Here is a 15,850-nt window from a genome sequence, read left to right as displayed (position 1 = left end):
TAAGTCAAAGCATTCCTAACAGATGGCTGTCCAGCCTCATCTTGAATGCCTCCAGTGTGGGAGAGCCCATGACCTCCCTAGGGAATTGGTTCCATTGTCGTATTGCTCTAACAGTCAGGAAGTTTTTCCTGATGTTCAGCCGGAATCTGGCTTCCTGTAACGTGAGCCCATTATTCCGTGTCTTGCACTCTGGGATGATGGAGAAGAGATCCAGGCCTTCCTCTCTGTGACAACCTTTCAAGTACTTGAAGAGCATTATCATATTTCCCCTCAGTCTTCTCTTCTCAAGGCTAAACATGCCCAGTTCTTTCAGTCTCTCCTCATAGGGTTTTGTTTCCAGTCCCCTGATCATCTTCATTGCCCTCCTCTGAACCCTCCCCAGTTTGTCTGCATCCTTCGTAAAGTGTGGCGCCCAGAATGGGACACAGTACTCCAGATGAGGCCTAACTAGGGATGGACGAAAGTCCCTTACCTGTTCTCGAAGCTTGCTTCGCGGTGGGGGGGAGGCGCTTCGGTTGTCCCACCGAAGTTCAGGCGAGGGGGGGAGGCGCCCCATCCCTCGCCGGCGAAATTCAGGCCAGGTAGAAGTGCCCCGTCTACCTGGCCGCGAAAAAAAAAGTAAAAAAAACCCAAAAAAACACACACACCTGTGATAGGCTACGTAACGATTTACGTAGCCTATCATGGCTAGATTTCCAAAGTCAGCCGTGACTACGTAAATCGTCACGTAGCCTATCACGGGTGACTCTGAAAAAAAAAAAAGCGTGTACGCAAATGGCGGCGGCCCATGGGCGCCGCCATTTGCATTCCTTATTTTCGCACGTCTAGTCTACGTAAAGATGTATGTTACGCTATTTGTGTTGCCCTTATTTTCGCCGTAGTCTACATAAATCTTTACGTAGACTAGACGTGCCAAAATAAGGAACGCAAATGGCGGCGCCCATGGGCCACCGCCATTTGCATATGCGTTTTTTTTTCCCCCAAAGTCACCCGTGATAGGCTACGTGACGATTTACGTAGCCTATCATGGCTGACTTTGGAAATCTAGCCATGATAGGCTACGTAATTGTTACGTAGCCTATCACGGGTGTGTTGTTGTTTTTTTTACTTTACTTTTTTTTTTTTTGCAATGGCAGCAGCAGCAGCCGGTCAGGAGACCGGCCGCCGTCCCCGACGAAACGCTGCCGAAACGCCGCCGGGAGGGACATTCGCAGGAGGTAAGTCCCATCCCGGGGCGGGGGGCTGGTGGAGAATTTCCCCACCAATTTCGGGGGGCCGAATGCATTGGCATTCGGCCTCCCGAAGATTCAGGGAGAAATTCTCCGCCATCCCTAGGCCTAACCAGTGCTGAGTACAGGGGAGCTAGTAGTACAGTACTAAAATAACATGTATATAAGTGAAAAATTCAAGACTGTTCCAGTACAAAATTTGTCCATATAATAACCTCCTCCCAAAAAGAAGTGTAGTCAAATATGCATTGTACTGTGTGGAATTGCTAAGAATTTGTTGTATTTTGTAGATGAGACTGTGTATGTGTTGTGAGATAACTATGAGTACTGGAATGTATTCTTGGGAGTGAAGGGAGGCTGCCACAAGTGGGTTGGTTAGGTACTGGAAGCAGCCAGCTGCTTAGTTTAGCAGGGATACCTTTGTCTAGGTGTTACTGGTGTCAATGGCAGGCCTGGTTACACTGAGAACAATGGGAATAGTGATAAGACCAGGTCTGAAACTAAGGATGTTATCAACTTCCTGGGAGTTATAAAACACCGGGGCTTGATTTGTTTGGAAGAGAGATCCTGGGAGAATGAGGAACCCACCATATGTGCTTAGGCTGGCTTCAGCCACCATGCCTTCCATTTAGATTAATATGAAACTTTGATAGTAACTGTTAGAGGAACCTAGGTTTTACTCTGTTAACAATATGCTTGCTACTATTTTCATTATACTTTTCGTTATTATAACTTGTGTGTATTTAGGGATGTTTGTAATCTGCCTCATCTTAGCTATAGCTTGTTATTCTCTTAGACTGTTTGAGCAATAAATATATATTATTTAATACCATATTTGTGTTGTCTGGCTTGAGAGAGGTTTCAAGGACCATTTCCCACACATTGATCCTTGAAGCCCTAAACACTTAGTAAAGATTACAAATGGATCACTGAGTGGGGTCTGTCCTTAAAGCTGTTGTATTCTCTCTTGAGCTGGTGAATCTCAGAAAACAGCCATTCAAGGCTGGGAAACAAGCTAGATGGATGGAGTGAGAAGAGGTTACTCGTCTCAGAAGCAACTACTGGACTTTGCCAAAATATAGGTTTAAAAGAAGCATTAGCTGCAACGCCACCAGCATTTAGCCAAATTAGAGCATCCCATATTAATGAGATGTTGTGGTTTTCAACACATGGAACAAAAGTTTTTGCTGAATAATGTGCAGTCTAAGATCCATAATGCAATAAGTATAGACACTAAAGTAGTGATCCACTGATTAGGCAAAATGGGACAATCCAATTCCCTATTCCATTCCGGCTTAAAACCCTGTATATCATATTTATTCACCAATACCAAGTATTTATAGATATGGATCATGATTCACTTTCACAATTCATAATTCCCAAATACAACAGCTTGTATTTGATATTCGATGCAAAGGGCAGAGGAACATATAAGTCGGCAGCTTGGAGAAAGGAATACAACCCTGATTTGTGTTTTGTGACCACCAACGAGGAAAAACTGCCAGTGAAAACCTCTCGACTGGTACTAGCAGACTTCCCCCATAGCCAGCACTGCCCAATTCTGATTGAAATTGGCACAAGTATACCTCTGATGTCATCCTTTCCCCACCCAAGGTGGAATTTCAAGAAGGCGAAATGGGATGTCTTTACTGAAAATCTAGACAAATGCTTGGGCTGGATCTCCCCTAAATCCAACAATTATGACAGACTTACAGGCTCATTTATATGTGCAGCAAGAAAGGCTATTCCTAGAGGATACCGCAAGCAATATATTCCAAGGTGGAATGATACCTGCGAGAACCTGTATCAAGAATTTTTTAAAAATGGAGACCATGATATCGCAGATGACTTGTTACATAGCCTCGATATAGCACAGCGAGAGAAATGGATGGAGACTGTAGAATCACTGAATTTTAAAACGTCTAGTAGAGAAGCATGGTCATTGCTACGGAAATTAGGGGGAAGTAAGAAGAAAATAAATAAGACACATTTCAGCCAATAAGATTGTGGCACACATATTGTCTACATCTAGAGCTACAAGGGACAAAGTCCATACAAGACAAATTAGACAAAAACTTAGTGCTCTTAAAACTACTTGTCCTGAACAATCTGAATATTCATGCCCTTTTTCCCCCTTTGAAATTACAAACGCACTCAAGGATATAAAAGCTGGCAAGGCACCTGGACATGATGGTATACATCCTGAATTCCTCCTGCGTTGTGGAAACTATGCAAAAAGATGGTTGGCAGAATTCTTTTCGGATGTTATGGAAACAGGTATAATACCACACAAGATGAAGCAAGCAAAAATCATCGCAATACTCAAACCAGGAAAAACAAATGACCAACCAAAGAACTATTGACCAATTGCACTGCTAAGCACTGTCTATAAGCTTCTCGAAAGGCTTCTGCATAATAGAATCAGCCAGAAGATACTCCAGATAATTCCAGTGGAACAAGCTGGATTTCACCCCGCACAAAGCTGCGCTGACCAAGTGCTTTCACTAACAACCCATATAGAAGCAGGATATCAGGCAAAGCAAAAAAACATCAGTTGCTTTTATAGATTTAAGTGCAGCATATGATACAGTGTGGAGACATGGACTACTTTATAAATTAATACAAGTAACCTTGTGCCGAAAAACTACCCGACTTATTGATAATATGCTTGCTGGAAGAACTTTCTCTGTGACTATAGGAGAGGATACCAGCGTCCCTAAAATTTGAAACAACGGACTACCACAAGGCTCGGTTCTTGCACCTCTCCTTTTCAATCTATACATAGCTGACATACCACACACAAAGTCTAGGAAGTTTGGCTATGCGGATGATTGGGCTATAGCCACACAACATAAATCCTTTGACACAACTGAAGATGTCCTCACTTCCGATCTAGACACAGTGGATAAATATTTCTGTAAGTGGAGGTTACAGCCCAATCCAACAAAGACGGAAGTAACGTGCCTCCACCTTTGTAATAGATCAGCAGGCAGAGAGCTCAACGTTCAATTTAAGGGAACCGGCTCAATCACAACATGCATCCCAAATATCTTGGGGTCACACTGGATAGGACACTTTCCTATAAAGAACACTTGATGAAGATGGCTGCCAAACTGAGAAGTAGAAATAATAACATTCTACACAAACTATGCGGCACTAGCTGGGGCTCGACAGCGGATACGCTAAGAACGACTGCACTCAGTCTGGTTTACTCAGCAGCAGAGTACTGTGCCCCAGTGTGGCTTAATAGTCCGCACTCGAGAAAGATAGATACACAACTGCATGAGTCAATGCATATTGTTAGTGGGACGATATGATCTACTCCCACATACGGGCTGCCTGTTTTGAGCCATATACCACCTCCAGATACAAGATGAAAGAGCTCCCTTCTTCAAGAATACCGGAAGATTATTGACAATCTCCAGCTACCGATATTAAATGACGTAACCTACTTGGAGCGAAACATTCGATTGAGACATCGAGCTGTTTCTACTGCTAAAGCTCTTCTAGAAGACGATTTCAATATCCACAACACGTGGAAATAACATTGGCTAGGAAATTGCCCTCCACAATGCCGAAGCTTGCCCTGCATCTTGGAAAAACCACCTGGATTTGACCAGCCCCGTGCGATATGGACAACCTTGAACCGAATTTGCACAGGTCATGGTAGATGTGCAGATGCCCTTTATAAATGGGGCAAAACAACATCATCAAATTGTGATTGTGGGGCTGAAAAACAAACTATCCAACACATAGCAACAGAGTGTCAAAACCGAGCCTACAATGGAGACTTTGCTGATTTCCTGGCTGTGACAACAGAAGTAAAAAACTATTTCTGTAACCTAGACATACGTTTGTAATATTCCTGTCTATATTTTATATTTTCCATTTCATATTTATTATGCTCTATGTTTTATTGTAATGCGATGTAAATGTCCCATATAATAAATACATACATACATGATTCACTTTGCCTGACCAGCCTCAATAAGTGCTTCCAATAATGATGGAGGCTGTGATGCTGTAAAAGTGGCTGGGCCAAAGCTAGTTACTAACAAATGCTGCAATTGCAAGTATTGCCATCAGTCATAGCTGGCAAGTCATGTCTGGCATGCAGGATAGAAAATGACAAGAACTCATCATGGGCACCCACCAGTTTATCCAAAGTAAAACATTACCTTATCTGTCTGTGTCCACCACAAAAATGTTCTCTTATCAATGTTTAGATCGGGATTCCCCTATAAAGGCAATTTAGAAGGAGGAAATGGATCAAAGTCTAATTGACATGACAGTATATGCCACACATCTCTAACTGTAGAAACTGTGGGAGGAACCCTATGCATTCTTGCATGTCTAGAACCTAATAGCATCCATGTAGAGAGAGGAACCAGACAAGAAGATTCCAAAAATGACCAAGGCAGAAGCTGTGATGCAGATGGGAAAGACCAATGTTCAGTATGAGTGAGGAGGTAAGCCTGATCACATAAAGCAAGATCCAGAAAACCAAATCCATCTTCTTTAATTGGAAGTTGCATCCTTTCCAGTGATAATCTTGGCAGAGAGGAACTCCAAGTTATTTAAACTGTTTAAACCCCACCCCCATTTGGGGGCACACTGCCCCCACAAGGCAGCTTACAATATCATAAAAACACAAGCATTCAAATTACAATTAAACACATGCAGCAGCAGCAGCAGCAGCCAGGACAATTCATCTGCATTAGAATCCTTTACCCCTGGCCTGTGCATGATGGAGGTCATGTTGTTGCCGCATCTGTAGCCACCTTGCCATCATCTGCCCCTCCAGGTGTTGAACAGAAATAGCCATTGTAGAGAGGAATGGTCCGTTCTCACCACAAACCTTCTCCTAGATAGATAATGGTGAAAATGTTCTATGGACATGACAGTTGCAAGGAGCTCTTTTCTCATGGTACAATATTTTCTTTCTGCAGTACTTAAGCTTTTACTGAACTAAGCAACTGGCGTTTATAACTCATCACATTCTTCTGACAGCAGAGCACCCATGCCATAATCACTGGCATAGCATCAGTATCTAAAAGGAATGGGGTCTCAAAACTTGAGTAAGTTAAGTCTGGTGCATTTACAAGTGCCCTTTTTAACCCTTGAAAAGCCCTATCACGTTCAGGTGACCACTGGAAGCACCTTCCCTTCTTGCCCAGCCCATGCAGGAATTTTGCTATATTGGCAAATCCAGCGATATACCTTCAATAGTAAGAGAAGAGCTCAACTTTGTACCTCAGCACCTTAGGAGTGAGCCAGGATTTTATGGTGGCCATTTTTCCATGTCTGTTGCAATTCCCCTTTCAATCAAGGTCTGCCCCAAGTATGTAACCTGTTTCTGGAACAATTTACATTGCTTTGTGTTCAGTTTCACACAGTTTAGTTTATCACAGACTATATGCAAATATACCACTTCTTGTTCAGGGGCCTTTGCATGTACTAGGATACCCCCTCAGGGCTCCTTCACACTGAGCTTTTATCCTACAATTGAGATTACTCATTCGCGGAAATGTGCAGTAGTGACATGCCCTGGTGAAACCCTGGGAGAAATTAAGTAATTGGGGGCGGGGCGGGGGGGAGAGAGAAGGAGAGCTTGCACATAACAAGGAAGAGGTAGAGTTGCAAAAGACAAAGTATCTGTTTTTATGAAGAGTTGCTGGAGGACAGAAAAATGAGGAGAGATTATTGCATAGCAGGGAACACAACGTATGTGAGGTAGTTGTAGTTTTCTTGCAACAAGTGTGGTCAGTGTTTAATCCCTAAAAAGGGAATGCTAAAGTTTTAATCTGTATGGGATATATTCCATCATTATTATGTATGTAGGAATTGGGAGGCTGTAATTGTTCAGTGGTGAAGGAATAACATTCTGTATATGCAGTCTTTATTTCACTGTTATTTTTTATCATATTGAAATGTAAATAAATTCTAGTAATTCTAAATTTGCAGACACACACACACTTGTGTCATGTGCCTGTGCCCCGGATCTTTTAAGTACCTAGCAATACCCTTATATCTAAAATTCAGGCCCCACTTTCTCTGCATTCATCTAAGGGGGTTTTGAAATCAGCATATTAACTACAACTCTGCGGAATGTTCTAGAATTCACAAAGTCTGATCCAGAATTGGAAATCTATGTTCTCATCCTGACATGAGTAGCAGTGGACAAATATGGTGTCATAATACTGTAGGTTGAAAACAAATACAGATGTTTGAATAACCCCCCTAAATTTGTTTGCACTGTACACAAGAGTTAATGGTCCATCAAACACTCCTGCCCACTTGCTGTTTTGGATCACCAATAAGAAGATACTGTTCTGTATCTGTCAGAAAACCACTCCCCCATTAGCATTATAAAGAGTCCCCTTCCTCACTCACCAGGTTTTACAAGGATCTTCTTTGACCAAAGATGGAACTCTTTATTCTGCTAGTCCTCAGTGTTGTTGCTTGTTGCCAAGCCATTCCTCTCCAAGCCCAAGACCCTGAAGTCTTCAATGCTGTGGATCTAGCACTGAAGGGATATAATGCTGGTAGAAAAGGTGGCAATGCATTGGGTGTTGAAGTGATCCATGAAGTCAATAGACAAGTAAGTAAACTTTGCAACAGCAAGAACAACAAAAAAGATAATCTCTGAGTACATCAGATTTTTGTACCCTAGTTCACACACAAGGACTAACAACTTGTAGTACAAGAAAAAAAACCCATAGAAATCAATGCGACTCTTTGTAGAATATTACATCACTCATGATGGGTGTTAATTGTTGCTGTATGTAGTTTTCTTTCTTATAGTTCTGTCTCTCTTTAATATTAAATAAATCTAAGCAGAATAAAATGAAATTAACACAGTGTAAATCTGTTTAATGGTTCCATTGTATCAGTAATTCTCACTATAGAGAAGTGTGCACGTGCGATGGGCTGCCACGTCATCCAAACAGCCTCAGAATGTTTACATGCAGGTAGAATTTTAAAAATCAATGTGATATTTTTAATTGGAACCTACCATATGATTTTACTGAACATTTAGCCTGACTTTAAGCTCCTCCCAAAATTTTCATAATCATACAGTTGGAAGGGAACAAAGAGGGCATGCACAGAGGACACAACTTTACATAGAATTTACATATGCAAATGTATATGTATAGAAGAAAATTTGGAAATAATTACTAGAATTTAAATTTCACAGAAGACACAACAATTAAGTTCCTATCCAAATCACACGCCAAAATTATTAAATGAATTTGCACCTCGCCCCAGGTCACCAGAAGCAGTTCTTATTCAATCAATTTACCCCAAGATGATCCAGATCCTGCTCCAAAATAATTTTCCTTCCATTTATATGGAACACACCCTTTCCCCCCTCTCCAGGGTCGATTTTCCAACCTCAGAGAGGTAGCCAGAACAGTTCTATCCATGCTGGCTGCAGAGGGGTGCAGATCTATGACTCCACCTTCCAAGGTTGGGGCGCTGTCTCTGACCTCGGAGGGGATAATCTGAGCCATCCTATGGTCCCTGGGATGCTCGCCCAGGGACCATAGGATAACAATCTAAGAGCATAAAGAATTGCCTTGGTGGAAAACGTCCAGCATTCTGTTTTCCAACAGGGGCCAGCCCTAATGATTCTTGGAAATGCAGAAATATGAAAGTGATGGCATTCATCTCTTGCTTGTCCCACTATCTGTTATTCAGAGACATAGTGCTTCTGCACATGGGGGATGCATTTATCTACCACATCTGACTGATAGACCTACTATCCTCCTGGAAATTATCTTCTTTTTTTTTAAGTTATCAAGGAAAGGAAAGATTCCTCTTGTGCAAGCACTGAGTCATTACTGACCCCTAGAGGGACGCTGTTTTTCCTCGGCATTTTCCTGGTAGACTGTATAGTGGGGTGGTTTGCCATTGCCTTCCCCAGTCCTAACTACCTTTCCCCTAGCAAGCTGGGTACTCATTTTACCGACCTCGGAAGGATGGAGGGCTGAGTCGACCTGAGCCGGCTACCTGAAAACCAGCTTCCGCTGGGATCGAACTCAGGTCATGGGGAGAGTTTCGGTTGCATTACTGCTGCCTACCACTCTATTAGCGGTGAGCCAAATGATTTCCAGGTCTGACTGTCTCCTTATAAGTACTGACTAGGATGAGGTAAATCCTCCCCACAAAAATTTATTGACTGCACTCTTTTTTGTGGTTTGCTGCAGCTGTTTATAGCTACTTTCCCCCTACTGCTTTCAAAATGGCTGCTTTTGTGGCTTTGCCAGCACGCCTTGAGAGTTCCCAATCAATCAGGGACCACATACCAGACATGACGACGATACAATGCTATGTAGCCAACAACTACATATGGAAAATGAAGCCCATTGGAGTGATAGCAATTCTTCCTGTACTGATCACATGGGCAATCTTATAAAACGTTGTTCTCAGTTCTTCTGCAACAATCTCCCTCCCCCACAATTGCCAAAGGGGTTGTGATGCTCCTCTTGAAGGGGGTCCTCATCAGAAGAGGAGCTAGAGCTCCCAGAGACAAGCAATATTGCGGGTCAACCCTTGGCGGAAAACCAGGAGGAGGCTGGGCCATTGAGGGCTAGGGAATAGGTCTGCCTCTATCTCAGAGGCAGAGCTCCCCTCCTCTTGGGGGGATGGACCCACAAGCATGTCCCCCAAGGGCCCAGGCGCCTCCCGGTCCTCTGCCATGGGTTGCTCCTCAATATTGTTTGTCTCTGGCGCTCTAGCAGGGTCACTCTTTCCATTCTGATGAACACTTTTGTGAAACTGACCCTAACCTCAATTTGGCTCAAAATACTTCTTCAAGCACTGTATAAAGAAGCACTTCCTATTGTCAGTCCAGATTATTCCCAATCAGCTTCAGTCAGACTTACAAATTCTAGTATTGCATGAGAGGAATGTCCCTGTTCCCCTATCCCACTTTTTTTGTTATGCCCCTGCAGGATGGCGGCCATGTGTCCTACTTTACAGAGGATAGTCCCTATTTGAAGGTGTCCTCTGTCTGAAAGGCTGTCCAGGCAGAGATCAGGGGCCTTGAAGTTGCCTATCAGCAGTTAGCACCTGCACAGCAGACCGACCAGGCACACAGGTCACCTGCTCACAATCCTCCCTACTTTGGTGAAATGCATTTTATTTCTATTTAAATTAGAGTTATTATCACATTTGCATCCATCCATAAAAATTAGCATATGACAAATTTATGCAAATATCTATTTCCTCTCTTTGGAGATTTATTTCCTCTTCTCTGGTGATGTGTAAGTGGCCACTCTAATGCATGCTAGCTGGGGATGATAGGACTTGTTGTAAACCCATCTGGAGAGTTCCAAGTTGGGGAAGGCCGGTGTAAACCATAGCAGGGCTATGCCTATGATCCTATACTTACAGCTTATCAAACTGGCCATCCAGATGACCTGGACAGGAGAGCTGTCAAAATGCTGTCTACCAAAGGCTTTTCGGAAATCCGGCAGGGTTCCTTGCACACTTTTAGAAAATATAGTTTTTCCACCACAGAAGGATCCCAAGGCCCTGCTCATTTGTGACTGTCGGGAATGGTCCTCCTGTGAAGCAATTTTAAATGCTGTGCAATACACTGTTAAGAAATCCCTTTGAAAATCTTCCTCCTCCCAACAATTTGTAGCTCCATCTCTCACTATGGAAATAAAGACCTCTTAAATAAATGTTTTCTCCAGGCAGGCCTTGGCATAACTCTCATTGTGAAGTATCGAGTAAGGGAAACCAATTGTGCTGCTGGAGAAGGTGTTTCCTGGCAAAACTGCAAATTCATAGCAGCCTTGGAGGGAGTAAGTATCCGTAAGCCTCCTCTTCAAAATGTCTGTGTCTGTGTAAGCTCAGCAGGAAGGTGGCACAAGAGAGGTCAGTAGGAGAACAGACAGTGCCCGCCTTCAGCTGTGGCAGGGTGGGCTGGTGGGATAGCCACGTTCACCCATTGGCAATGCATGTGATTAGAACAGCACATGGAAAAACTGTGTGTATTGAGAATATCAGATTGAACCAAGGGTGCCAATGATAAAATGTTGTTGGCATATTTTAGTGCATATGACCACTTGTGTGTGAGAGCTATTTAGGAAGCAATCCTATGCATGTTTAGACAGAAAAAGAACTACAACAACCAGCATTCCCTAGCCAGCATGGCTGGCTGGGAAATGCTGCTGGCTGGGGGATACTGGGAGTTTTAGGACTTTTTTCTGCCTAAACATGCATAGAATAGCACCCCTAATAGCACCGCACAGTAATACCTACTCCCAGAACCCATTTGGGTATTAAGATCTTTATCTGAGATTCCTGCTCTGGATGCCCCTACATTTAGAAGAGAGACTAACGGTGACCATGGCCTTTTGGTTGTGGTGGCAGCCCTTTTCTGGATTGTCCTCCCCAGAGATGGTGCCTTAACATCTTTGTTCCTACATTTTAGATGCCCAGTGAAGACCTTTTTAATTGCTGAAGCTTTTGAATGAACCATAATTCTATTTTTTATGTGACTGTTGTTTTATCACGTGTTTTATACTGGGGGGGTGGTTCTCCTGTTGGAGTGGCTGTTGAAAGGTGAGAGCTTTTGAAAGGCAGGGGGCTTCCTGAAAATCTGGTGAAGGCATCTTCCATGCGCAAAGACCCCACCACTACCACCACTACCAATCCACAGATGGCAGATCCTGGATCCAACCCAATGGCAACAGGAGCAATAGTAAAACAGTAGCACACACAGATAATAACTTCAGCAACTGTCAGCAGAACTTTGATGCAGCTGCCAGCAAACACTTTAGAAACAAACATTTTTACTTGCTGGGAGAATGACATAAAGGTGGTAGTGAGGCAGATCTCCTTTGGGGACACTCCATAGTGTGGACACTCCACAATGTGGATGCAACAAAAGAAAAAGCTCTACTCCTTGTCCTCACTTCCTTAACTTGGAGAAAGACTGGAACATGCAGCAGAGCATCCCCTTTAGCACTCAGAGAATGGGAAGGGATATAGAGGAAAAGACCTTCCCTAGGAGCAAAGAAAGATAGTAACATTTTTAAAGTTGTGAGGCCAGTCTGGAAATGCCCTCTTTCAACCCAAATATTTCAGGGCTGAGCTCTGAAAAAACTGGTCCAGCAAGTTTGAACTGAAGCAGAAGCTGGCTGTGCATGGCACTGATTGGCTGTCCACCTGTGATACCACAAAGAACTCTCCCCTCCAATCCCTGGAACAGAATCAGAAGCTGGCTGTGCATGGCACTGATTGGCTGTCCACCTGTGATATCAAAAAGAAATCTTTCCTCCAATCTTTCCTCCAATCTTTCCCCAGAACAGTTTTGCACTCAAAACCACCCACAAGACTTTTAAAAAATTAGTAAGGCAATGAACAAATGAACATTGATTCAGATAGCCCAATGAAAAAGGTAGCCCAATCACTTGAACTAGGGAAAGAAGGCAAGACTGACAGGTAAGGCACTATTCATTCTGTACATCTGTTATTTCAGTTCTAAAACCAGATGGAAGTTGAGCTCACTCCCATACCCCAAGGACTCACTCTGAGTTCTATTTTTATTTAACATCCTACTTCACCCTAAGATAATGTACACATAAGGTCTTTGTAAACATACTCGTTCGTACTGATTACCCCAATGCATTTTAATGTACCCAGCTACTAGAGGGATAAATATGGTGTACTGGTTAACATGTTGCAGCTGGATTTCTTCATGGGACCGATGAAAGCTAATTGCTGCCCTTTGTTCTTCTCCGTGTAGGACTCGGGCAACTGCACAGCCAGAATTCACACTGATTCACACTTTCTAGACTTTGCCAGTGTTCAACAGAAATGCGATATCATCTCAGGTGTGTACATTTTAAGTTAGCATTCAGCAGATGGACTGAATGGGAATCTCTAGGAATGGCCAAAGAATGGTCCATATTGATACAGATAAGGCAGCCTTCCCCAATCTGGTGCTCTCCAGACATGTTGGATTATAACTCCCACCATCTGCAGCCAACACGGCCATTGTTGGCCATTACAAATTTCCCACTGTATCACCAGGCACGACGGATCAGCTGGAGCAAGAGGCTAACAAACCGTCATGCAACGAAGGGCAGGCTGTGGTTTGGTTTCCCTGACTCAGCAGTTTTACACTGGCTGGGCTGGAGGCAAAGCAGAGCCTTGGGGAAGCGCTCCTGGAGGAGAAGGCTATCCGTGGCTACTAGTCCTGATGGCTGTGTGGTACCTCCAGTACCAGAGGCAGTGAGCCTATGTACACCAGTTGCTGGGAACATAGGCGGGAGGGTGCTGTTGTGCTTGTGTCCTGCTTGTGGGTTCCTGGTCGACAGCTGGTTGAGCACTGTGTGAATGGAATGCAGGACTAAATGGACCCTTGGTCTGATCCACCGTGGCCTTCTTACGTTCTTAAGAGCATCTCCACTGCATACTAGCTTGGTAACTGGGACGGTGTGTTACAGAATAACCTGGAACATACCTTCCCAATCTTAGTACTGGAAGTGAACAGGAGGCTATGAAGATTTTTTTTATAGGATCTAACATACAGGAAGTGCTTTGCAAAAGTGTAAAATAAGCAGGTACACTTCTTACAATCTCAAGACAGGTCAGAGACAAAAGAAAAGAGAAATAGAAGGGAATTGGTATTATTACTTTATTTATGACACGCAACGTGTGCCATACGCTAAATAAATAAATATGACACGTATTTTTAATCTGCTGAATAAGAGAAGTTATCTGGGCAGATCACAAGAACTAAAGAATAAAATACAATGTCAAAGCAAGAAAGCGGAAAAAGTAAAATAAAATACAAAACAAAAGCAACAAACAGCACAGGAATAAATATATATGAAAAATATGGGGGGGGGGTTTGTTGCTCTTGGGCTAATTCCCCCTAACTCTCAAGAAAGAAGATAAATTACCTGAGGCAGACTTAGGAAGACAGAGGAATTCCTTGCTGTGCTGAAGGAACAGTGACCTTTAAAATATTAAGAGCTCCTTGTGGAGCTCTATGCTTGCACCTTGCATTTCTTTTGTTAAAACAACAAATGCTGTAAATGGATAATTTGCAAGTAATAAGTAGCTAATTTGCTGGCATGAAATAAATACATACATACATACATACATACATACATACATACTCTTGAGGCTGAACGTGTATGGAGACTCTCCGGACAAAGGCGGTTTCGAGGTGCCTCTCCTTCACTACCTTTACTTCTCAGATGTGAATTGCACCTTCTGCAGCTGCTATTTGCCCCCAGAACCTGTCCCTTACCAGTAAAGCTTATTACCTGTTTGTGCATTGGGCAGTGAAGCTGAAGTGGTCCTTACTTGCCAACATTGGCACGTTGTGTTTCATTTGCTTGTTTTCAGCCCCAAAGAGGGCAGCCACCTCCCATTCTGTATGCCCAGGCTGCTGGAACTCCATGGACATCAAAAGTCCGGAACTGCTGCGTATTGTGAGAAGCGCCACAGAGCAATTTAACAACCAAAGTGATAAGACTGTCCTCTTTGATGTTCACGACATAACAAAAGCTGAGATTCAGGTTCGTATGTGTTATAGTATTTACCCATCCTCATTTTGCAGAAGGAGGCTCTCTGGATATATTTATGGTCAGGTCTGCAAAAGTAGATGTCTAGGAAGCTAGGGAGAGGACTGGGGCAAATTCCCTCCTCTCTCTGCTCCACATTTTACACTTTTAAAGAAAGTCTTGTTAGATGACTGGGTGGAATATCGGGCAAAATACAAATGTCATTGTTGATCATGGCAGTGCAGTTTTATTTAAGATGTTCCTCCCACTCCACCTCCCCACCAGGTGTGTTAGTGAGACGCTTGCAATCCTCTCCCAAATATTTCTTCCAGGTGGTCGCTGGACAGAACTACAAAGTTGAATATTCATTAAAAGAGACGACTTGTTCCAAGGATGAATTTCCAGTTTTGACTCCGGCATGCAGAATCATTCCTGGAAGTGTAGGTCACCCTCCTTCTATCTACTGATATACCCAAATACAGCTGGGTTCCAGAATGCTGCGCAGGGAGGAAAAAAAAGATGTTAAAATGCCAGCCACAGTTGGGCAAGCAGTTGAGGTCGCACCCCTCCCACCGCAACCGGACTTGGCTGTGCCACTGCTTTGTTACTGGCAGTAGGTGCTTTTGCCAGCTGAAATGCGAGCGTCAATATCTAATTGCAAATGCAAACAACTTGCAAATAAATGTCACCATTTAACTGGCTAGCATGAAGAATGAATATCATCAAAGAAAAGGAAAGGAATGCCCAGCCTCTCCTTGGTTATGTTTTCCTCTTTCTGTGATTTCCTTTGTGCTAGTCACTTCAGCCCAGTGAAGGCTGGCGGCTCCAATGTCAGTGTGCCCCTTAGAAGATCGCTCCTTTACAGTTCTGACTGCTTCTGGCTAAAACATGGAGCGGCTTCACTGCCCCAACGACATCAGAGCCACCAGCCTCCAGTGCCTCAGTGACTTGCCAGAGCAAAGAAGATCCATCAGTTGCACTAGTGTGCTCCAGCAGATGACCAACCCCCCACTCCAGCTCTGAAAAGGTCCCAGATGTTCTGCTCCATTGCGTTCCTGCTGCACTACACAGTATGCCGAGCATGCC

At 43.5% G+C, this 15,850-nt stretch overlaps 1 protein-coding gene across 1 annotated transcript in view; it reads left to right on the top strand.

The window, feature by feature from the left end:
* Positions 1-7,632: 7,632 nt before the first annotated feature.
* LOC146351600 (T-kininogen 1-like) overlaps positions 7,633-15,850 on the top strand; it is a 21,955-nt gene continuing 13,737 nt past the window's right edge. The window contains exons 1-6 of the mRNA XM_084845709.1: positions 7,633-7,830; positions 10,934-11,044; positions 12,994-13,081; positions 14,607-14,779; positions 15,097-15,204; positions 15,561-15,594. Coding sequence (XP_084701835.1) covers positions 7,654-7,830; positions 10,934-11,044; positions 12,994-13,081; positions 14,607-14,779; positions 15,097-15,204; positions 15,561-15,594 — 691 coding nt within the window. The 5' untranslated portion in view covers positions 7,633-7,653. The remainder of the gene's footprint in view (positions 7,831-10,933; positions 11,045-12,993; positions 13,082-14,606; positions 14,780-15,096; positions 15,205-15,560; positions 15,595-15,850) is intronic.

This window comes from Heloderma suspectum, chromosome 3 (assembly GCF_057233095.1).
Source record: "Heloderma suspectum isolate Gila_16-S chromosome 3, 16-S_ref, whole genome shotgun sequence".
NCBI lineage: Eukaryota > Metazoa > Chordata > Lepidosauria > Squamata > Helodermatidae > Heloderma > Heloderma suspectum.
This window is presented reverse-complemented; position numbering and strand designations above follow the sequence as displayed.